At 43.0% G+C, this 23,429-nt stretch overlaps 1 protein-coding gene across 1 annotated transcript in view; it reads left to right on the plus strand.

Moving 5' to 3' along the window:
• pkhd1l1.1 (PKHD1 like 1, tandem duplicate 1) overlaps positions 1-23,429 on the plus strand; it is a 49,819-nt gene that overhangs the window by 25,232 nt on the left and 1,158 nt on the right. The window contains exons 20-53 of the mRNA XM_068747630.1: positions 195-369; positions 1,384-1,540; positions 1,652-1,808; positions 1,934-2,143; positions 2,398-2,527; positions 3,080-3,321; positions 4,939-5,075; positions 5,214-6,243; positions 6,522-6,713; positions 7,116-7,267; positions 7,371-7,527; positions 9,203-9,365; positions 10,167-10,255; positions 10,470-10,603; positions 11,353-11,482; positions 12,644-12,762; positions 12,859-12,988; positions 13,142-13,315; positions 14,240-14,343; positions 14,563-14,689; positions 14,763-14,884; positions 14,962-15,052; positions 15,210-15,358; positions 15,706-15,828; positions 15,940-16,051; positions 16,343-16,459; positions 16,582-16,747; positions 18,431-18,663; positions 18,743-18,907; positions 20,486-20,643; positions 20,871-21,006; positions 21,935-22,279; positions 22,385-22,533; positions 22,635-22,781. Of these exons, the coding sequence (XP_068603731.1) occupies positions 195-369; positions 1,384-1,540; positions 1,652-1,808; positions 1,934-2,143; positions 2,398-2,527; positions 3,080-3,321; positions 4,939-5,075; positions 5,214-6,243; positions 6,522-6,713; positions 7,116-7,267; positions 7,371-7,527; positions 9,203-9,365; positions 10,167-10,255; positions 10,470-10,603; positions 11,353-11,482; positions 12,644-12,762; positions 12,859-12,988; positions 13,142-13,315; positions 14,240-14,343; positions 14,563-14,689; positions 14,763-14,884; positions 14,962-15,052; positions 15,210-15,358; positions 15,706-15,828; positions 15,940-16,051; positions 16,343-16,459; positions 16,582-16,747; positions 18,431-18,663; positions 18,743-18,907; positions 20,486-20,643; positions 20,871-21,006; positions 21,935-22,279; positions 22,385-22,533; positions 22,635-22,781 (6,122 nt within the window). The remainder of the gene's footprint in view (positions 1-194; positions 370-1,383; positions 1,541-1,651; positions 1,809-1,933; positions 2,144-2,397; positions 2,528-3,079; positions 3,322-4,938; positions 5,076-5,213; positions 6,244-6,521; positions 6,714-7,115; positions 7,268-7,370; positions 7,528-9,202; positions 9,366-10,166; positions 10,256-10,469; positions 10,604-11,352; positions 11,483-12,643; positions 12,763-12,858; positions 12,989-13,141; positions 13,316-14,239; positions 14,344-14,562; positions 14,690-14,762; positions 14,885-14,961; positions 15,053-15,209; positions 15,359-15,705; positions 15,829-15,939; positions 16,052-16,342; positions 16,460-16,581; positions 16,748-18,430; positions 18,664-18,742; positions 18,908-20,485; positions 20,644-20,870; positions 21,007-21,934; positions 22,280-22,384; positions 22,534-22,634; positions 22,782-23,429) is intronic.

The following is a 23,429-nucleotide window of genomic DNA, read 5'->3' on the forward strand; positions in this document are numbered from 1 at the left end:
ACGTAGTTCACATACATGTTCACAGACTCACGCAAAGTTAATGCTGTCTGTCTGATCGGAATCAGTGTTTCAGGAGATGATACAAGAATGATGAAGCGTTTGGGCTGCGTGTTACCTCTGAGCACGCATTTTAATTCTCCCTGTTCTCTTGTCAACCGAATGTGACTGTGCTGGTTTGTCTTGTGTATTTTTAGGTAGCCAGTCAGAGTTGAGCTGTGTGGTTGCTGTTATTAACCCGTTGGATACAGTAAACATGCCGAATGGCTACACCTACAAAACTCAGTTGACTCCGGTGATCACTGATGTTTCTCCTCGTAGAGGAGGCACTGCTGGAGGCACCCGGCTCACAATCAGAGGCTACGGTTTCAGGTGCAATGAAAGAAGAGAGAATGTGGTTTGACAGATGACACAATGGAGGAACCCGCCCAGATTCTAACCGGTTGTTAAGAATTAAGTGCTCAACTTACATGACACAATGACTTTTGTGTCACGAGATGTCCTTCATAGGGTACAATGGGTACATACAATGACATGTCAACACACAGTGTCCACAGTTCCTTAATCGTGTATGACAGGTGCTATGGGCCCCAAACCGCGGGGCTGTAATGTGCAATCTGTAGATGTATAAAAGGGACAGAGGAATAAACACACAAGCCGTGCCCTTGACATCCAGATTGCCTTTAGCAACCTGGAAGTTCCTCCGCCGAATCCAACCTCCAGCAACGCCTTGCAAGAAAGGTTCCACCTTGCAACTCGTCCCCTACTACCCATACAAATACAGGAAAACAAAGTACTAATGACAATTAGAAAAAAATGTCAAAGTGACCATAGAATATCATTGTATCAAAAATAAAAAATAAAAAAATAAAAAAATATTTATAATTACCAATTGGCAAACTAAATCAATGAGGTCACATTTTTAGGTGTACCACAAAAGTATTTTGTGAATACAATGTTATGCATACAACAAACAGCAATACGGTATTTCCTTATAAATACACACACACACACACTCGTCCCTCCTCTATTTCATGTGTTATACAGTATCATTTTGTTATATTTTTAGCTTGTGGGATTCCAACAGCGAGAAACAAGTGATATAAATGAACAATTTTGATTCATTATTGGTTCTTGAACTCTAACATGCTTCATTTACTTGCTGCATATTGTTACTTTATAGCATTGAGATGTATTACGTTAAAAGATAATAAGTCTTTTGCTCTTTCGTCTGCTCCATTTAATTTAATTTCATTATACTAACATTTTTATTCAATGTATCTGCCTAATCCTTATATTGCTTGATATTTTAATCTAGACAATACACAGAATAGTATTTTTTTTGCCATCTCTCGCACATACTTTTCCTCTCCTTTTCCTCTACAGCACGGAAATGAATGAAGTCAATGTTACTATCGCAGGGTCAGTGTGTGATGTTCAGTCCTCCAATGCCGCTCACATCATATGCTTGACAAACTCTCAGCAGCATTCTCAAGAAACCAAAGTCAGAGTCAGCATCAGAGACCTCGGCAAAGCCAAGCAGGTGACAGAGGACAAGTTCCATTAAGGCTGCCAAAACACACAGTGTCTGTTTCACAATGTGCTGTACACTCAGTGGATTAATCTGTCTTAAGCCTGTTTCTTTTTTCTTTAGGAAAGTGCAGATTTCTTCTACATTGATGTGTGGTCGTCCAGATTCACATGGGGTGGTCTGCCTCCCCCTGAGAAGGGTTCCTTTGCTGTTATAACTAAAGGCCAGACCATCCTGTTGGACATTAGCACCCCAGTGCTGAAAATGCTCCTTATTCAAGGTACAAACATCAGTACATGTAAAAACAGAGAAAGAAAACCCTCCTCACATCCAGTGTCGTTGCTCAAAGCCTGAAGGTGAAACCTTGGACCTTTAGTGTATAACTTGCTGTTTCGTTGCACTCAGGGGGGACACTGATCTTTGATGAAGCAGACATCGAGCTTCAGGCAGAAAACATCCTGATCACAGATGGTGGACATTTGCAGATCGGGACAGAGGAGGCACCATTCCAGCACAAGGCCGTCATCACCCTTCATGGACATGTACGCTCAGTTGAACTCCCCGTTTATGGAGCCAAGACACTGGCTGTCAGGGAGGGAGTGCTGGACCTGCATGGTATGAACGCACAAAGACAGCATCGATACCACGCTCTGTTGTTACAAGAGCAACTGGAGTACTCACATTCATGCCTCCGTTTCATCTATATTGCATGTTTTAAAGCATGTTGAAATTTCTTCCCAAACCCCAGAGTTATTGACATCATATCACAATAATGGGACCTCGTAGATTAACTTAAGTCATCTGTCCTGTGGGAATGTTCTCATTACTTTCACCTCTCATGTGTAGTTTTTCACAACCTGTCTGTCCAGGTGTTCCAGTTCCTGTCCCCTGGACCCATTTGTCCCAAACAGCCCCCCAGGGCTCCAGCACCCTGACCCTAATGAAGAGCGTGACATGGAAAGCTGGAGATGAAATTGTAATTGCTTCTACTGGCGACAGGTACAGCGAAGTCTAGTTTATTCTTGTAAAAATTGCTTTTTAAGTACTCGTAAATACCTCAAAATATAACATTTTAGGAAGCTTAATGAAGTATTAGTATTAATTAGAAATTCGCAATTTTAAAGTAGGGTAAAATTATAATAGCGTGTCAAAACCAAACTATGCTTATTATCTATTTGCAGGTAGCATGAGATAGCCTTACTGACAATTATCTTGGTATGAAAAATTATTTTGAGGCATTATTATCTTATTAAATTTATTTTTACCCTTAAATAAGTCAGCACAAGTTAAGTTATAACAGGGAAATGAGGAACACCCGAAAAACTAGCTAGAGCACTGATGTTAACTGGTGTAGCAGCCCAATGACACTATTGTCTGAATTATGGGAAGTACAAATTAAATATTGAATAGGATTATTTTAAGATGCCTTTAGTAAAACAGGGCATTAAATAAAATGAAGACAACAACAAATAAACAAGAGCTCTACTTTCTGGTACCAATAAAAATGTGTGGAGGTTTATTTGTGGTAAATGCCATTTATGCTCTTTCCAGACATAGCCAGCGAGAGAATGAAAAGAGGACAATCGCTGCCGTGTCGTCTGATGGCAACACAATAACGCTGACCGAACCTCTCGCTTACACTCATCTCGGGGTGACCGTCACGCTGCCTGATGGTACAAACTTTGGAGGCAGAGCTGAAGTGGGTCTCCTCACCAGGAACATCGTGGTACAAGGCTCTCAAAAGCAAGAATGGAAAGACAAGATTGATGCCTGTCCCAATGGCTTTAACACAGGTTCTGTATTTCAGTGGATTATGATGATATTTGAATTTTATTGGTCTTAACTTTGCTCTGAATGTCCTGTAAAAATAGAAAATATCAGACATAGCATCTTTGTTGTGAGAGAAGTTATTACATGCTCAAACTGAGAACAAATTTAGATTCACATATACGCCATATACTGTAATTAGCATTTTATTCAGTGGAGGCTTATTTACTAGATTATTATCAAAGTATTATGAGAAACCTTTCCATCATTTCCTCCCAAAGTCAATCATGGGCAAGAAGTTAACCAGAAAAGTTCTGTTATTTTTGTATCTATGTTGTTCGTGATTATCATTAATTTCAATAGAATTGTACTTTTCAAATTGGGGGGACAACTATTCTAAATATATCTAGCGAAAAAGGTAATTAAACAATACAAAACATATAGCCACAGCAAATCAACGTTCTCCACTTCACCCTGTACTTTGCATCGTCCTCCCCAACCAGCCACTCCGCTTATCCGGGGCCGGGTCGCGGGGGCAGCAGCCTAAGCAGGGAAGCCCAGACTTCCCTCTCCCCGGCCACTTCTTACAGCTCTTCCGGGCAGATTCCGAGGCGTTCCCAGGCCAGCCGAGAGACATAGTCTCTCCAGCGTCTCCTGGGTCTTCCCCGTGGTCTCCTCCCAGTGGGACGTGCCCTGAACACCTCCCCAGGGAGGCGTGCGGGAGGCATCCAAAATAGATGCCCGAGCCACCTCATCTGGCTCCTCTCAACGCGGAGGAGGAGCAACTTTACTCCGATCTCCTGCCGGAGATCAGGGGACTGATCTTCTCACCCAAGGGAGAGCCCAGCCAGCCTATGGAGGAAGCTCATTTCCGCTGCTTGTACCCGCGATCTTGTTCTTTTGGTCACTACCCAAATCTTGTGATCAGAGATGAGGGTAGGAACGGAGATCGATCGGTAAATGGAGAGTGTTGCCTTTCGGTTCAGCTCCCTCTTCACCATGATGGATCATTGCTGACGCTGCACCGATCCGCCTGTCGATCTCCCGCTCCATCCTTCCATCTCGTCCATTATAAAACAACTTGAATCCTGCTTCTAGCCGTGTTTCTTTTCTACCTGGTCTCCTGGACACACAACACATCAACCTTTCTCAAAGTCAAAGTCTCCATTCCCTCTTCTCTCGCTGCTGATGCACCCGTCTTCCTCCTCTTCTTCGTCTCTGTCTTTGACCCACAATAATCCAATTTCCAGCAGCGTCCTGTGGGTTAACATCGTTGCTGGTGGTCGTTGTTAACCCGGGCCTCGACCGATCCGGTATTGCTTTCTTATTCACATTGATTTGCATAATTTCTTGTGGCACATTTTTACGCCGGATGCCATTCCTGGTGCAACTCTGCATTTACCACGGCTTGAGACCGGCACAATGGAGAAACTGGCAATGCTACGTTAGCTCCTACTAACCGCACTACCCCATACTACCCATGAGGCTGCATTAAACATTTCATTTAAAAAAAAATCTAGAATGCATGTTGAAGGCTTGACTTCATCATGTACCTTGTACTTATTTTGAGATAATAATATATATATTAGTAAATGTCAGTATGTTCATGTAATATTAAGGCATATTCTGTCACTTTGTTGTAGGTCAATTTGCAACCCAAACTTGTTTTCAAGGAAGGTTTGGGGAGGAAATCGGAGCAGACCAGTTTGGATGCTGCATCATGTTACACGCTCCCAGAGCCAATGAGAATCTTGCAGTTGGCAGAATAGAATACGTTGAGGTGCAATGCTTTCGATATTTCATATGAAATGCAATCGTTTTCTGTTATTCTACACTGCCCATTATTGCTCTGTTTTGATCAGCGGTAGTTGTACCTTTTTATTATGGAGTGCAAACAAGTCTTTCTGCTATCTCACAGGTTTTCCATGCCGGACAGGCCTCCAGATTGGGACGTTATCCCATCCACTGGCATCGGCTGGGAGACATTAACTATAAATCATATGTGAGGGGTTGTGCTATCCATGAAACATTCAACAGGGCAGTAAACATCCATGACACTCACAAGTTACTAGTGGAGTTCAATGTCATTCATAACATCATGGGCGGGGCTTTCTTCTTGGAGGATGGCATTGAGACACAGAACATCATCCAGTATAACCTGGCAGTGTCGGTCAAACAAAGCACCAGCCTGCTGAACGATGACATCACCCCTGCTGCCTACTGGGTTACCAATCCCAACAACATCATCCGGCACAATGCCGCTGCAGGAGGGACTCACTTTGGCTTCTGGTACCGCATGCACGAGCATCCCGAGGGTGCATCTTTTGACAGAAACATTTGCCTGAAGATGATTCCCCTGGGGGAATTTTATAACAACACTGTACACTCACAAGGCTGGTTTGGTCTTTGGATCTTTGAGGATTATTTCCCCATGAAGGATGGGGTTTGCCACTCCAAAAGCCCGGAACCCGCCGTCTTCTCCTTCCTCACCACCTGGAACTGTGAGAAAGGTGCTGAGTGGGTTAACGTCGGTGCTGTGCAGTTCAAACAATTTGTCATGCTCAACAATGAGAAAGCTGGTATAGAAGCCAAGCGCCTGATTCCTTCTGCAGTGACAGGTTTTGGATTAGATGCAGGAGCAATAGTGTTCGACAGCATTATCGTGAGTCACGTTGATGAGCTCGGGCTGGGAGAGGAGCACTGCACAAGTCAAGGTGTCATTGTGCCTTTAGATGATGGCCTGAGTGTCCTTAACACAACATTCATCAACTTCAATCGGCAAAAGTGTTCAGCCATCGGGTTTACCTCCATTGATGGGATTTGCACAGACCGTTGTGGCGGCTGGTCATCCAGATATGGACAGCTGAAGTTCTTCAACTCACAGAACAAGGTTTTCTTCAGGTGGGAGCATGAAGCATGGCTACTCGACATTGATGGCTCCCTGACAGGTACTCATATTTCTCTTATTAATATTCAATCTATTTGACTTTACTGATAAGACTTCAACCAAGGAGGTCATGTTGTCATTAGTAGCAGGCAAAAATGTACTATTCCATTGACAAACGAAAAACAGATTTATATCCTACGATATACTTGGTTGTAGCACAAAATTTTAATAATACATTTCAGCACATTTTATATAATTATTTATTTGATATTTGATGAAAATCAGTTATTGTTTTTATCATCATGTTGAACTGGGTGCTGTTCCTTTTGATCATTTCAGGTAAACCTGACCATAAAGTAGTGCCTATGAGCTCCTTGCTGGACCGTGCTCACTGTTCCCCGAGCCCTGAATTCAGCGTGGGTTTCCCGGCCGCTGTGTGTGACCACACTGTCAACTTACATCGTTTGGCATTAAATAAACCAACTCCAAGCGCTCTGGAGTGGAAGGATGTTGTCATAACCAACGAGCATGGTACTTATTAAATACTCTGTTTCATAGCTTCTCTAACCAGCTAAACTGTTTTCAGCTGTGCTAATATGATTGCACAATGTTTTCTAATCATCCATTAGCCTTCTGAAGCAAAGAGCAAAGACATTGTACCATTAGAACACTGAAGTGATGGTTTCTGGAAATGGGCCAGATAGACCGATGTAGCTGTTACACCAAGAACAAGACATTAGCAGCTAGAATAGTCATTTACCACGTTAGCAATGTATCAACTGTATTTCTGATTAGTTTAAAGTTATTGAAAAAAACAGTGCTTTTCTTTCAAAAATAAGGACATTTCTAAGTGACCCCAAACTTTTGATCGGTAGTGTAGCTGTAATATTGTACATTTTTATTGACATTAAGACTGCTGTCTCCCTCATACAGGTTCAAGTGTAATTTCATATCTGGACAAGAGACTCACTCATAGGTTTGGCTGGATGTCTCTGCTGCCCTCAAAAACATCATACAATTTGTACTTTAAGAACTCGGGTCATATCACCAACATCACTTATAATGCAAAATGCTATGGCTTCAAGGTAAATGAACAATGTTTGATAGTAAAATTAGCAATATACCGGTACTCAATTTTGTTTGTTCATATACTGAGGTTTTATTCCTTCAACTTTTTTGTCCACACAGCCGGATGAATATGTGATCATCAGCCACAACTTCACCCAGAGTGTAGACAGGGTCCACATCATCGATGACAGGAACGGCTCTTCAGCACAGCTGACATTCAGTAACAGCAACGGGGACTGGTACTTCAACAAGACCTCCAATGTCCTCTCCTACATTGGTAAGTTGGTGGAGAACCAGGTGCTGAAAAGACTTCATGACTACAGATGTCAGCGCTATCGGTCTGTAGTCATTAAGTCCTGTGATCCTTGGCTTCTTGGGGACAGGGACAATGGTGGAGGAGGCTGGCACATGACAGGACTCCAGGGAGGTGTTAAAGATGTCTGTGAAGACATGAGTCAGCACTGGCACAGTGTTTCAGGGTGGAGGGGGAAACATTGTCCGGCCCCGCAGCTTTGTGGGGGTTCAACTTCATGAACTGTCTGTGCAGGCATTTGATGGAGTGCCCTCCGTGTTGTGGGGGGAGGAGGGGGTGACTGGAGAGTCCGGGGGGGGGGCTGGGCGATCGAAGCGGCAGTAGTGTATATTTAAACGCTGAGCGAGCGGCAGGTCGTTCAGAGCTCGGGGGGCTTTGGGCTTGTAGTTGGTAATGGCCCTCAGCCCCCTCCAAACTGCTGCAGGGTCGTTGGCAGAGAACTGCTGCTGGAGTCTGCGTGAATATGCTGATTTAGCATTCTTCAGCTCCCTGCTAATCCTGTACTTCACCTCCTTATAGCTGTCACTGTCTCCGCTCCTGCGTGCTGCCTCTTTCTCACGTCTGATCTGGCTGATCTTCGACGTGAACCAGGGCTTGTCTTTAGCATAACTCACCCTGATGTGCGTTGGTACAATGCGCTCCTCATTGTAGCTTATCCATGAGGCCACAGTGTCCGTGTACTCATCCAGATTGTCTGTAGCAGCCCTGAATACACCCCAGTCTGTTTTCGGGGGGGGGAAAGAAATCTAACTTCTGAAGTAGAAGTCTCAAAATCCTGAAAGGCCATGTGTCTCAAATATGATACGTTTAGCAATACAGTAAAGGGTTAATGAAAAACAAAACGTCAAATAATCAAACATAAAACCCTGAACCATGACCGATATATTGATTCCAATGTTAATTATGATGACGATACTAAAACGAATGAGCAAAAACAGTTAAATTGATGTATTGCCATTTCCTTCAGTGGTGATGTCATTATCAGTGTGTGAAGGCCATGTCACAGTGTGTGTGTCCATAGAATCCATGCCCTTGATGGTTTAGCACAGGGGTCGGGAACCTTTTTGGCCGAGAGAGCCATCAACACCACATATTTTTAAATGTATTTCCGTGAGAGCCATATAATATGTTTAAAACTAAACAAGTAAATGTGTGCATTTTATGTAATCGACAGCAAAATACAGCAACCCCACTTGAACAGTGTCTCTGCCTCATCTGCGTTGCCTACGCGATTGATAGATAAATAAATAGATAGATGATAGATAGACATGTATGTTTACCACTTACCTACTGAAATTACTGGTTTGACACTGTTTTTGAACGCAGATCGACCCGCTATCAATCGCCGTTTGTCCCTTTCCCAGTGAGCAGAACGGCGTATACAAGCCGGACTTCCTCCGATCGCTGCCTCATAGCGAACTGGCTTTCTAGGCACCGCTGACCGTCGCCGGTTCGCGTATGCACAAAGGAGTGTAACGAAACAATTTTTGTATAATTAAAGAGCCAGATGCAGCCATCAAAAGAGCCACATCTGGCTCCCGAGCTATAGGTTCCTGACCCCTGGTTTAGCAGAAAGCGTTCAGGCGTGTATCTAATGATTGAGTGATTCTTTGCATTTTATATTGTTCTGTGCGTGCAGTGTCTGGGAGGACGAGCCAGCGTCTGCGCCGGGACAGCGTTGACCGGTCTCTGGTTGACACGCAGGTGAACTTTAAGGTCTACCGCTGCTTCTTCCCCAGCTGCATTGAACCACCTCCAGCCGCACTGACCCCGCCTTTTGCCAATCAACCTGACAACTTTACGTAGGTTTAACATTTAATTCTTTACCTCTTAATTACTTCTTACTACAACAATATAAAGATTATCCAGTGGAGCTGCTGGACGATATCGGTTAAAACCTGTATACAGTGGCCCCTCGATATAACGCGGTTCATCTTTCGCTCTTTCGCGGATTTGTTTTATGCAATTTTGCATGTTTTATTTACAGTGCTTGAACTCGCATTGTGTTCTGCTGTAGCACAGCCACGTCAAATCAGGAGAGAATGGACCTTTCAACAGTAAAGATTAACAGTTAACGCAACTAATTATTGATACACACAAAACAGAACAGGCTGAATAAATATAACAGCGACGTGTCTTTAGATATTTGGGGCTAATGTTTGCTAACTTACCAAACATCTGTCCTCACACAAACTTCGTGACTGAAGGAAATGAAGCGTCAGGTTGAGGGTTTTGACTGACAGCTCACGTGTCCAATGGCATTCAAGAAAGGGACCATGCGCCCAATTAGTGGGCGCATGGGTGGAAGTCCTTTTTGCTGTAATGTGTACAATATAATGTGTGTGGTAAAAGGTTTACAGCCTTAAAACATGTATAATAATTGTAATAGAATAAAGCTGACTACTTCGCGGATTTCGCCTATTGCGGGTTATTTTTAGAACGTAACCCCCGCGAGAAATGAGGGACCGTGCAAAACCGAATAAAACGAACTTTTTTTGCCACTCAATATTTCAACTAATTATTGCCAGCAGGTGATGATTTTAATAAACTTAATATAACCTTAAACCTTCATTGTACTAAAGGTTCTGGTCGTTTTTCTCCAGGCTGTGGTCCAATGCCTCTTTCTGGAAAACTTTAGCAGAAAACAACTTCAATGTCCCGACAGAGGGAGCCGACCTGATCATCCCATCAAGTAAGCTTGGAAGGAAACAGAAGAACATTAAATTACGTAAAATAAAGTGCAACTAGTGTAGAAAATGTTATCTGAATATTGCATGTCAACACATTATGATGGATGATAGAATACTATAGTAATCGCAGAATAATATTAATTTTAACTTCCATATTTATGTATTAATTCATGATTGTTATTCTAATGTGCTGTTAATATTGTACATCCATCACAGATGTGTGGGTGGTTTTAGACGTCAGCACTCCTCCTCTCAACAAGCTGATAGTGATGGGAGTGCTTGAGATCTCTGACCCCACCAGCGGACCAGTCAGCAGTGTGGTGATAGACGCTGTGTACATCTCCATCCAGGTGGGAGTGATTAGCAGCACTTTCACTTAAAGACCATTCTGTTATTACCTTTTACTCTAACTCAGTGCTTCTCAAATGGTGGGGCGCGCGGTGCGATGTCAGGGGGGCCGCCTGTGACCGTGGAGAAAATGCTTTTTTTTGCCTTACGAGATTAAAGTGTAATTGCACATCCACTCCAGTAGTTGGCAGTGGCGCCCTGATTGTCAGAGTGCGCGCAGGGAGTATTAGCAGAAGAAGAGCGCTTGTAAACAAACAATCTACGGTGGGAGAAGAAAGACCTGGCTTCCTCATTTTGCTAAAAGCACAATTCTTTTTTCATTTTGGTTTTGTAGGTTAAAGTGTTTTAAATTTTGTGCTCCCTAGTTAATGTTGCTGATCAATTTTAATTTATTATTATTTATTGATGTTATTTAATTTAATGTATTATTTAATTGTATAAATTGTAGTTTAAGGATTAAAATGTTAGAAGAGAACGGTGCCGGTCGATCGGTGCATCCCTGTCTCTAACTGTAGCACAATAAGGAATAGAGGCAATATAGACCTTCTATTTAGTGTATTTATCTTCAAAATGTAATGTTTCCGCACCATTAGTAACATCTTCTCTAAACAGCTTCTTCTTTTTATTTGTCCCAATTGAACAAAGATCATTTTCACCGGCATAACAAATATCAAATGGTCATCTTACTAAAAGATCTTTGGACTTCCTACGCCGTTTGATTGACAGTTGAGTTATACGTCTGTTGTTTCAGGGTGGAAGGCTGCTTGCAGGACGGGCTGATGAGCCGTTCAGAGGGCAGCTGCTCATCTCGCTGAGAGGGAGCCACAGCACTCCTGACTGGCTCCAGCCTAATGGACCCAATCAGGGATCAAAAGTTCTCGGTAAGAGAATCCCAATATGCTTCGCCTGAACGGACAAAGAACATAACTGGAACAGGAACATCCACTAAAATAATGGTTTCTATATTGCGTTTGGATGGAGTTATAGCGGATCTCCCTCCAGGACCCCTGGGGGGTAGCAAACCGTGCTGTATTTATTTACTACGTTCTATATTGATTATTATTTTTATTATAACATCATCATAAGTACCGCATACTCCGTATGTGTATGCTGTAACCGAGTGGTCGCCGACCTTTTTCCTGCCACGGACCGGTTTCATGCAGGGCAATTTTTTCGCGGACCGGGGGGGTAATTAAATTAAAAAAAAGGAACATAATCTTACCCATAAAGTTTATATTATACACTTGCAATAACTATTGCATAATAACAAGTATTACACCAATATCTACTCACCATTAGTTGTGGTCTCAATAATTGCTTCTGTCCTTCATGGTCACGTTTTTTTGTTTAATAAATTCCACATTCTTGTCTTTTAATCCAGGGTTCTTGGTCTCTGCGAAGCAGTTTTGAACCTTTCATTGCTCGCCAACGAAGCTAATCAGCTGTAGATAAACCGTCTGTCTCCTGGTTTGTCTGTTAAAATAAGTTTTCTTTTCTTCTTCCTCCTCAGTTTGACTTTTCCCCTTAGCAAAGAAGCTCTCCAAAGACGTTTTTTTATTTGTTTGTTTCTATTAATTCTCGCTAGTTTACGGCTTTAAGTAACGTATCACATGACCAAGGAAATTCACAGACGTTACGTTGTAGTAAATCTGGTCGTTTTTCCAAATAAAACACTTTTTAGCCGCTAATAATCGATACAACGGAAATGTTATAAATTATTTATTCTTTCTGTGCGGCCCGGTAACAAATGCCTCACGAACCGGTACCGGCCCGCGGCCCGGTGGTTGGGGACCACTGCTGTAACCAATAGATGCAGGAAAAACATTTCCTGCATAATATAAAATAATATAAAAGAAATAAAATGAATAATTAAATTAAATAAAATACATTTACCTTCAACACTTATTTTCTCTTCCTTCACTTAGATAAGAAACAACAAGGAATCAGTCTAAGTAGTTTTTCATCTTTTCTACAACGGGATACTGAACACATCCGTGTTCTACATGCTTCCGGTCTGATCCGTGTGTGTTGATGTGCCACAGGTGTGTTTGGTACGCTGGAGCTCTACGGACAACCTCACAACGTCTACCACGCCAAACTCGCTGCCACGGCTCCGGCTCGGTCCAACACTCTGACCTTGGCAAAGTCTGTCGACTGGACGGTCAGTCGGACTTCTTCTCGCTTTGTGTGGATTGAAATGTGAAGCTCTCTCTCTTTGTTTAAATCTAATGCAGATTCTTCACATTTACATGTGCAGGTTGGAGACGAGGTCGTCGTCTCGACCACCAGCTACAACGCGTGGGAAACTGAGAAGCGCCAGATCACCGATGTGTCGGGAGACGGCCGCATCCTGACCCTGAACCTGCCTTTGGCCCACACTCACATCGGTTAGTTCAACTTCTGACTCCAGAGCCTTCACGTTTCATTAGATATTCAGTTTGTCATTGTGCTATTAATCTTTTTTATTTAAACGATTGGGAGGAGATCAAAATGTGTTTCATGCTGAGCAAACAGAAGCCTGTTGCTCCGTCTCTGTCCAGGTGAGACTCACTCTGTCCCAGGTACAGTCTTCACCTACACTCTGGCAGCTGATGTTGGGCTCCTGACCAGAAACATAAAAGTCATCGGACAAGAATATCCAAAGATGATGACCGAATCGTTCGGAGCGAGACTTTTGGTTGGCACCTACTCCTGGGCTGGAATCAACCACAAAGGTATTGATCAGGTGTCTAAAATGTGCTTTCTGTTTCTAGAGACCTCTCTATTTACTTCATTCACTGGATTCCTCAGTCAGCCAATGTGTCCCTCATGACATTTTACTACTACTACTGTACTTTTGGTTTGTCCCGTGAGGCATCGCCACAGTAAATCAACGTTCTCCACTTCACCCTGTCCTTTGCATCGTCCTCCCCAACACCAGCCACTCTCATGTCCTCCCTCACTACGTCCATGTCTCTTCTCCTGGGTCGTCCTCTAGCCCTGTTCCCTGGCAGTTCCATCCTCAGCATCCTTCTACCGATATAGTCCCCGTCTCTCCTCTGGACATGTCCAAACCATCAAAGTCTGGTCTCTCTGACCTTGTCTCCAAAACGTCTAACCTTCACTGTCCCTCTTATTGTCTAATTTCTAATCCTGTCCAACCTGGACACTCCCAAGGAGAACCTCAGCATCTTCATCTCCTCCACTTCTAGCTCCGCCTCTTGTCTTTTCCTCAGAGACACTGTCTCTAAGCCGTCCATCATGGCTGTCCTCACCACTGTCTTGTAGACCTGTCCCTTCGTCCTATCACAGAGCACACCTGATACTTTCCTCCCCCCGTTCCAGCCTGCCTGAACACGATTCTTCACCTCCTTTCCACATTCTCTCCATCACTCTGCACTGTTGACCCGAGGTACCTGAAGTCCTCGACCTTCTTTATCTCATGACATTTTAAAGCTGTTGTTTTCAACATGGATTAAACCCAGAAAGGTTTTTATTTAGATTTGAGGTACAAATTTTTTTATTTCATGCTGATTATATTTCTGGGCAGCAGTGGAAAGTTACTTAATATTCTATAGTTTGTTTATTTCTTGAACTGCACAGTTCATTTATCTGAATTATATAGAAACACGTCATAATTTGATATTTCATTCCTAAAGGAAAAGCTCAGCTAAGAAACGTGGAATTCTTCCACTCTGGTCAGGAAGGATGGAAGGACGATGCCGATCCTCGTTACTCTGTGGTCTTCCTCAACCTGGGAGAGGTACAGCGACAGACGACACACTTCAAACGCACCAAAGTGCTTTGGATTAAGGACTTTTAAGATAATTAATTTAGTTGGAAAGTGACTAAGATATCTGCAGATTTGGGTAAATCAGTCCATTTGATGTTTCATGGCCTTCAGTGCTGTATGTCGTGTTTGCTGCCAGGCAGGAAATCTGTTACATTTGTGAAATTGAAGTTAAATATTTTGTGTCAAAAGGTTTCAGGAGAAGATTCTTACATTCAGGGCTGCGCTTTCCACGATGGCTTCTCTCCAGCGATTGGCGTGATTGGGACAGATCAATTGAAAATTGACGATAACGTCATCCACCACACTGTGGGACAAGGTAGACGTGGCACATGCGTAACATTTCCTCTGTAGCAAATAGGACATCTTTAATATTTGAAAATGCCTGGTAGGTATCAGAGTTAAGGGCAATGGCATCATCGTGAGGAGGAACCTGGTATCAATGACGCTCTGGCCCGGATCATATCAGGGTAGAGAGGAGCCCCAAAACCTTGACTGGGTCGCTGGTATCGAGGTCTGTCTGCTTAAAATACAATCACTCATGTAATCAATAACCCAAACTGTATTTATAATCTGCTGCTCTGTCTTCAGGTTAGTGAGGCGATTACTGTTGTGCTGCAGCATAACATCATTGCAGGCTACGAGAGAGTCGCTTATCACATCGATGGGGAACAATGTCCAGGTAACACTAACGATAACGTGATAATGGGCACTTCTGCTCTTTAACTCATGCTTGGTGGAACAATAACGCTGATCATGTCAGATTATAGTTCACTGACGAATAGTCAAGCTGAGGACGTAAAGTTCTCAAAGGGGGTTTCCCTCCCTGGCCTGTGCAGGTTCAACGAACAAGAATGAGAAGTGGACCGATAACGAGGCTCACGGGGGTCTTTTTGGGGTCTACATGAACAAAGACGGGTTGCCTCTCTGCAGCCTCATCGAGGGCTTCTTTATCTGGAGGAGCTTTGACCACGGCATCTACTTACAGGTTTACATACTGAACACCATCCATGTCTTGCCATTTGTTTTATGCATTTCCTTCAACCACAATGTTTAGTTGTTGTTGGGCATCTAAAAACCTCATGAACCATTTATCTGCAGTTTGTGACACACAATACATTATGAAATATAACTCTGCCACCATTTGTTATCCTAGAGTACCTGGAAGGAAGTTACTCTGTTGCTGTTAAACTATGTTTGTATAAGTACATAAAAGTTACTCATGTAATGTTTTTAGTAAATGTTTAGTAATGTTTAGAGTAAAGACCATCAGCTGCAGGAAAAGACATGACAAATCATCTTCCCCACCTTCCTCTTCCTCTTCTCCCCTCGCAGACCAGCATGAATGTTATTGTGTCCAACGTGACCCTGGTGGACAACGGGTTGGGCATCATGTCTCTCATCTACGGTCCTCCATCGCCGTCACACTTATTTGCTGAAAAAAACGTCCAGATTCAGGTCTAGCTGGCTTCATTCATTGCAATTGCCTAACACATATCATTTGGTTGTCTCGTTTCATTTTGTGATGCTGAAGTTGATAGATTTCTTATTCCTTTATTTTTTTATCAGGATGCCTTGATTGTTGGCAGCAGCCCCAACTTCAACTGTTTGCACACTTTGCCCTCCACTGACTTTAATACTTTCATCACCCAAAGCCATCGAGCCCCAAGACCTCCAAATGGTACCGTGTGCAAACATAACAACACAGAATCGATTGATTATTGTGATTTTACTGTCATTTAAAGACACCATCATATTCTTAGACTGCAAGAAAGAGTTGCAGCAGGCCTTGAAAGGAGGAGGAGGATTGGCTTTTAAGGCATCAGCTTTGAATCGGGGAGAACAGTGTAGGGTTAACATACGACAAAGGGCCATCAGTGGAAACTGAACCTATGACCAGTGCGCGGAGATCAAGGTCTCTTTACATTTACAGGTTAATCAGGAAAGATTTATTACTTTGATTTCTGTAAAGGAGGCAGAGCTGGAATCTGTTGGCCGAATTTTCAGTCGACACAGAACAATGCTCCCAAAAAGAGCCATCACATGAACAACAACTACAATGCCATCGGGGGACAGATGCTTCTAAAGGGTGAGTTCAGACACTGACAATGTAGTAATGTTATTTTGCTATGTAAACATATACCATTGAAAAGAGTATTTACAATAGCGTGTTAGAATAATTGACTCCTACGCTGTCATTTCTCTTCGCAGACACGACGTTTGTCCATTTCAGAGATGTCTGCTCTGGAGAAAGGAATGTCATGTTCATAACAAACCCACTGAACGAGGACCTGCAGCACGCTGTGCAGGTTTCAGGCATAACCATGATCGACAGCAAAGCGGATGATATGGTTTTCATCCACAGACCTGATCTAAGGTAAACCGTGCTCCGACTGTGGTGTCGTTTCTACGTATGTCAAACTTTGAAACGCGTCTCAAATGTGTGCCTGCCGAAACTTGGGGAATCTATATGGTGCTGATAAAAAAATTAACACTGTGATAAATTTGCAATACAATGGCAAATAACAGAATTCATTTTCAGAGTGACATGAAAAATGTGATTTTAGAGTCAAGATGTTGCATAAAATTAAGGGTGTCAAATCGCGTTAATTGTGATTAATTGATTACAGTCCCATTTAGCGCGTATTGTTGTTTAATCGCATTAATTGTGATTAATTGATTACAGTCCCATTTAGCGCGTGATGTTGTTTAATCGTGTTAATCTAATTTTTAGTCTCTAACTTTACTGCTTCTGTATTTCCTTTTTATAAAATCCTTTTATGCGCTGGGCTTTTTGTGCCGGGGTTGTTGGGGATGGAATAGTCAGTGACACCCTGAAGTGGACACTGATTGGATGTCATTGCATTTGGGCTTGTTTAGCACAAGCTGATAGGCTCCCATTGTAGGTGGGAGGGACAAGTTGAGGAGCGGAGAGGATCGCAGCCAAGCACCCAGTCGCGAGTTAGCAGCTTAGTGAGCCGTAGCAAAGCTCTTCACCAAACTAAACTGGAGGAGATGCCTCGCTATGAGCAAGTCTGCGACCGACACGCTGACAAATGCACTCGCCAGGTGGACAGCCATGACCTGCAGCTCCGGTGACGCATCATACAAGCCTCCGTGCAAGCGATGACCACAATCAGAACGATGCACGACGGAGAACATAAAAACAAATACATTCTGCATCTGTTGGAATGGAATTTCACTCAGCGATTAATAAAGTTTTCTGATTCAAGTCAAGCAATCATTGACTTTATAAAGCTACTGTTTGTTATAGTAATCTTTTTATCTGCCACAAAAATGTAATGAATTAAATGCATCAAGTTGAGGACTTTTCTCTGCAATTTTTAGGTGAGATTAAAAAATAGATTAATTGGATTAATTAATTACTGATCATAGTTAATTAATCGCTCAAAATGTTGAATCGCATGACAGGACTACATAAAATGTCTTCAAAATTCTGAAAACGATATGCTAATTCTCCGTTTTGTTAGTGTGCCATCGTCTGTGTTGTTATTTCCCAAGTTAATGATGCATTTTTCCCTTGACAAGCTGCCACGGCGTTATGGGTGGAGCTAATGGACCTGGGCCCACCCACTTCCACAGCTGGCCCACACTAAATGACTGGACCATATATCATTATACATTTTCTTATTTTCTTACTGTTATAGTTTTTTTTGGTCACTTTGATTACGGCACACATTCCCTGTGGCATGTGTTCGTTAAACTTCTCCATCCAGTTTTGCATTAATTTATCACCGAGATCTTGTATCATCTCTGCATGGTAACAGCAGTAAAGCTTAGGCCAGTCTGATCGCCATGTAAAGCAGCAGCTCCTACCATTGGACAAGACCTCCTGCATCACCAAAGTACAAGTCTGCAGTTCTCTAGGACGTCTGTCAGATCCTGCCTTTTCGTCTTTTATCGCATTCACTGCTACAAAGACCTCCTCAATGCCTCCAGAGACCAGTCAGCTCGACAGGAATCCAGCAGCCCAAAGCCTATAAGTGTATAAGTGTTATGTAAAGGCTAAAATGATTTGAGTGATTTCACTGTGTGTCAGGACGGTGAACCCATCTGACTGCGTGGACATGAACTGTGACGCCAAGAAGAAGGCCCTCATAAGAGATGTGGACGGTTCACTTCTGGGTTCTGTGGGCGCTGTGGTGCCTCATTCTGAGTATGAATGGGGAGGGGATCCCAGGAGGGGACTCGGCGACTACCGCATTCCCAAAGTCATGCTCTCATTCCCCAACGGCAGCCGCATTCCCGTGGACAGCGTCGCTCCCTACAAAGGTAAGCAGAAGAAGGAAAGAAAACATTAAAACATTAAAGCAGCTCAAATTCTCTCCATCCATCCATCGTGTGTCTTCAGGTGTGATCAGGAAAAACTGCACATACGTGACTGCCTGGCAGGCCTATAAGTGTTTCGGGCTGAACTACAGGATGCTGGTGATTGAGAGTCTTGACTCTGACACAGAGACTCGACGTCTGTCCCCCGTTGCTGTCCATGGAGAGGGCTTTGTGGATTTGATCAACGGTAAGTCATGTCGTACAGCTCTAATGTACGCCCTAAAGTTACCATCGCAACTGCAATTGAAAAACAAAAAGATTATTGGAGATCAGGACAGCAAATCACTAAATCACAGCAACATATTTTTTGCTGATTGTACAGAAAGTAAGATGTTTTGAGAAGTTTAATCAAGTGTCTCAGTCACTCTGCGTCCTTTCTGCCACGATCAGGGACGTGCATCTAATGTTTTTAAACTTCCTGTTGAAAACGTATCAGGGCATCGCTGCAGCAGGCACCTACCGCCAGCTGGGTTCATTCGTTCCTCGTTTCTGATTTATTGCTGCATTTATTTATTTATTTGAAAGGATAAAACCCCTTGAGATGAAACCATCTCGTTTTCAAGAGGGTCCTCAATCAAAACAAAACAGAAATAACAAAATTACAGCAGTGCAGATATGCAAAAAAACCAAACAAAATTAAAAATACTCTCTCTTTACACACAAACACACATCCACACACTCAAGCTACACACATACAAACATGCACATGTCAAAATAGTAATAATAAACTAAAATTGCAGTTATTACATGAAAAAATAAGATAGCAACACAAAGTTAAAAACAATTACAAGCATTTTGAAAATGTAACAATAGGGCATTTTTAAACAGATTATAAAATTTTATAAAGCAGATGGATGATGGAAGACTGTTCCAATCAGCGGGAGCTTTGAATTGGAATGCAAATTTCCCTATTTCCTTTTTAATCCTCGGAACAACAAAAAAGGTTTGGTCAGCATGACGTAAACTATAGGAAGATTGGAAATAAATTAAATAATGTTTCAAATAACCCGGATAACTGAGGTTAATGCATTTAAAAATAAATAATAACCAGTGAAATTGTCGTCTGCAGGATGGAGTAAGCCAGGACAGTTGTTGGTACAGCAACATTTTCATTGTGTGTATGAACTATTGTTGTCTTTTTTTGTATTTGGCATTGTGATTTTGACTTCTGGCACTATACTGTTGACACGAAAGAAATTTCTTGTGTTCAAAAATCATCAGTTAAAAAACATGGTGCGTCCCGTAGGGCTTAATGAACAGAGAAGACCCCAAAAATGCGGAGACAGAGCCAGGGACCAGATCCGAGTCTTTAATCACGCTAAACAAAAAAACACTGTACTGAGGGGCGGACGGGCTGGAACGTCCAGTAAGAAAAGCAGCCAAAAGAAATTGCAAGAAATAACGGGCTGGATCTGGTAACTTATCCAACAAAACGAACTCAAGATACTCAGCTGACTTCATGCGAAAAACGGCAGAGAACGGAAAGGCATCACAAGAGCAGGAACAGGAACAGATCGGATGGAATGGGAGACATTCGGGTGATCTGGTGATTGGAACACAGGTGACCGAGGGACTTAAGCAGTCGGGTAATTGGAGGATGGATAACCGGTGTGCCCGCTCTGCTCTGCCGGTCCGTTCTCTGTCACGCCCACTGCCGAGAGAGAGAGAGAGAGGAGAATGAATGAACAGAAATTAAACAAAGGAAAAATCCCAAACCCAACAAAACATGGAGATTTAATTCAGTTGAGTGTGTGTTTGTTTCCAGGGCCACAGGACCATGGCTGGTGTTCGGGCTACACCTGCCGGAGGAGATTGTCTCTCTTCCACGCCATCGTGGCCACCGGCCACAATTATGACATCTTCTTCTCCAGCACCAGCCCTCAGAATCTTCGCCTCATGATGCTCAATGCTGAGCCATCAGAGGTCAGTGAACACAACACTAATCTGCTCAAAGGGTTATACAAAAGCACCTCGAGTTAGAGACTGTGAGGTTGGAAATCATTTGTCATCAATAAAAACCTGTTTCTGTCTATCTATCTATGTCAGTAAAGTAGAATTAAGTATTATGGTCATATAAGCCAAAACGTGATGTCCGCTTCATCTAGACTCCAGGTCCTCAGAGGTTAAAGATTTATATTTCATTTATGTAGACCATCGTGGCGTCCGTCTTCTACTCCAAGCCTCAGCGGATGGAAGTGTATGTCGACAGCAACCTGGTTGCTCCGTCTAATGCTGAGTGGAATGCTGACAAGTCTGACTACGCCCTGAAGAAACCTTTCTATACAGGTGCTAATGCTTTGTACACGTGCAAATAATGTAACTGCAAACTGGTGCAGACAGTAATACAAGTAGATGTAGTAGCACTAGAATTTTAGGTCACTTGGATCAGACACTTGCATTTGACTGACTTTTGCAGATGCTCTGAGGTGGTTTACAAAAAAAACGAATCTATATGTACGTTGAATTTTAAAGGAGAATTTCCAATTTCACAAACGTCTCTCTTTTAACCTGACCAGATCACCTTTGCAACTTTCATTAAAAAAAATAAAATAAATAAAATGTCAGCCTGTAAAGTGTGAACCATGATGGGCCAAGGCAGGTACCTTGTGCAACCCCACAACATTTCCAAAGCTGACCCTTGAAGTAGGATTTGAAGCAATTTAAAACTTACTCTCAAAAACCACCAGATTTTTCAAGACAATTGATTAAGTTGATCAATCATATCCAACACTGTGCATAGGTCAAAGCAGGACAAATCCTTGTTAAATTGATATGTTATCGGGAACACAAGAAGCAATTGTGGTACCGGTAACAGTATTGGTCTCACTGAAAGTTGCAGAATATTCAATACTGTACTATCAAAAAAAAAGTATTGACACCTTTCTGAGTTTTTTAACGTATTTGTTACGCTTAAGTCTTTCAGGTCTTCAAACAAATGTTAGTATTAGTCAATAACAATGATAGCAAGCACAAAATGTAGTGTATAAATACACACCAGCCTGACCTGTTAAATCAAGAAATCATGTAAATGGAAGCTGTGAAGTAGGCTAAAAGATCTCCAAAAGATCATGCAAAAATAAAGAAATTCACAAGATGATGAACAAAGGGTTGCAAAGACAGTGCACCAGACCATCAGCTGTAAAGCTGAGGGTTGAAATAAGTAGTAAAATTGTATTCTTTTATTTCTCGTCGCTTGTCTCTTTCATAACTCCAGGGCAATATTTCCCAAAGCTGAATGGCACTTTAGGAAACAACTACTTTGACCCAGACAAAAAGATGGTGATGGTGTTGCTGAGAGGCTCCGAACCAGCCGAGGTCCGAACCTCTCCCATGATCTTCGTCTCCTTTGACCTGCCTGCCATGACCGAGGAAGAGTTCTTTGGGGAGGCCCTCGTGAATAACCTTGCTGCGTTCCTCAAAGTTCCTCCGGATATGATCAGAATCACCAATATCATCCGGGAAGATGGAGGTGCACGCAGGAAGCGCTCCTCAGAAGGGGGACTGACAGTGAAGCTTGAGATTAGAAAAACCGTCCAGCAAACCGAGAGCAGCACCAACGGTCAGTGGAAGGAGTTCCACGTCCAGCACGTGTCAGTCTATAATTTCACGCCCATCCCCTAACAGACATGCGTGTTCCACCTCTCTGTCACCTTTGTCTCTTCAGAAGAGACCTTTACAGACATGAGGAACATTGCTGATCGTCTCGGTCAGGCAGCGATTTTGGGAAGTCTCACTGAGGCCACAGGCTACAATGTGTCTTCTTTAAGCATGATCAAACCACCTCCTCACTCGTCTGAGTCAAGCTGGCTGGAGGTGAGCATCAAGACAACGTCGTAGTAGCTTTGGGCCACGCGGACATGTCGGGCTTGCGTGGGCTCCCACTGGTTCAGCGGGTTTCTGCTTTTTGTTCTCAGGAGGCCTCGGAAAACGTGACAAGGGAGGAGCCTGGAATGAGCTTTGTGTCCAGCATGGCCAGCCTGATGCTGATGGTGGAGCCAAACGCGAGGGGGGTTGTGGGTCCTCTGTACCAGCAACCCAAGCTCATGGCTGTGGATGAGAGGGTGGGGCATCGACACATGCCCAGACCATGACTGCATATCTGCTGTTATAGCTGATGGCTGTAGGGTGGAAGACGTGGATTGATGAGTGGCTCAGGATTAGTTTTAACTACAGTGGTACCTCGACTTACGAATGTCCCTACATCCGAAATTTTCAGGTTACGAAGTTTCTGAATGGGAAAATATTGCCTCTTGTTACGGAAGCATTTCAGGATACGAGGTGAACTCTGGGAGCGGCGAATAGCGCTATTCGCCGCTCCCAGAGTTCCCCGAACGTAAACAAACTTGTAGCTGCTCTGCCATTGGCTATCGCCTAAAATCTGCCTGGCAACCCGTTGCGTATGCGTGTATCTCAGCATGCTATTCGTGTCCCCCTCGTGTCACCCGGAAAAAGTGTTGACAAGTCGGGCTATTGCTCATTATGATGACGTCTGCCTCGCACATTTCCGACGGATTGTCAAAAGCCGGCAAAAGCAGACGTCATCGGATCAGTTTTTCAAGAAACGCGAGGCAGAAAACACCGCAAAGGACCAGTAAACAAAGAGGACAAAAAGTAACAGCTAACAGGTAGATTAATATTTAAAAAAAATATCATAATGTAGCGTCCGTCGGACGCTGGAATAAGCACACGACGGGTAACTCTCTGTGTGT

This window comes from Brachionichthys hirsutus, chromosome 13, assembly GCF_040956055.1.
Source record: "Brachionichthys hirsutus isolate HB-005 chromosome 13, CSIRO-AGI_Bhir_v1, whole genome shotgun sequence".
Taxonomy (NCBI): Eukaryota; Metazoa; Chordata; class Actinopteri; order Lophiiformes; family Brachionichthyidae; genus Brachionichthys; species Brachionichthys hirsutus.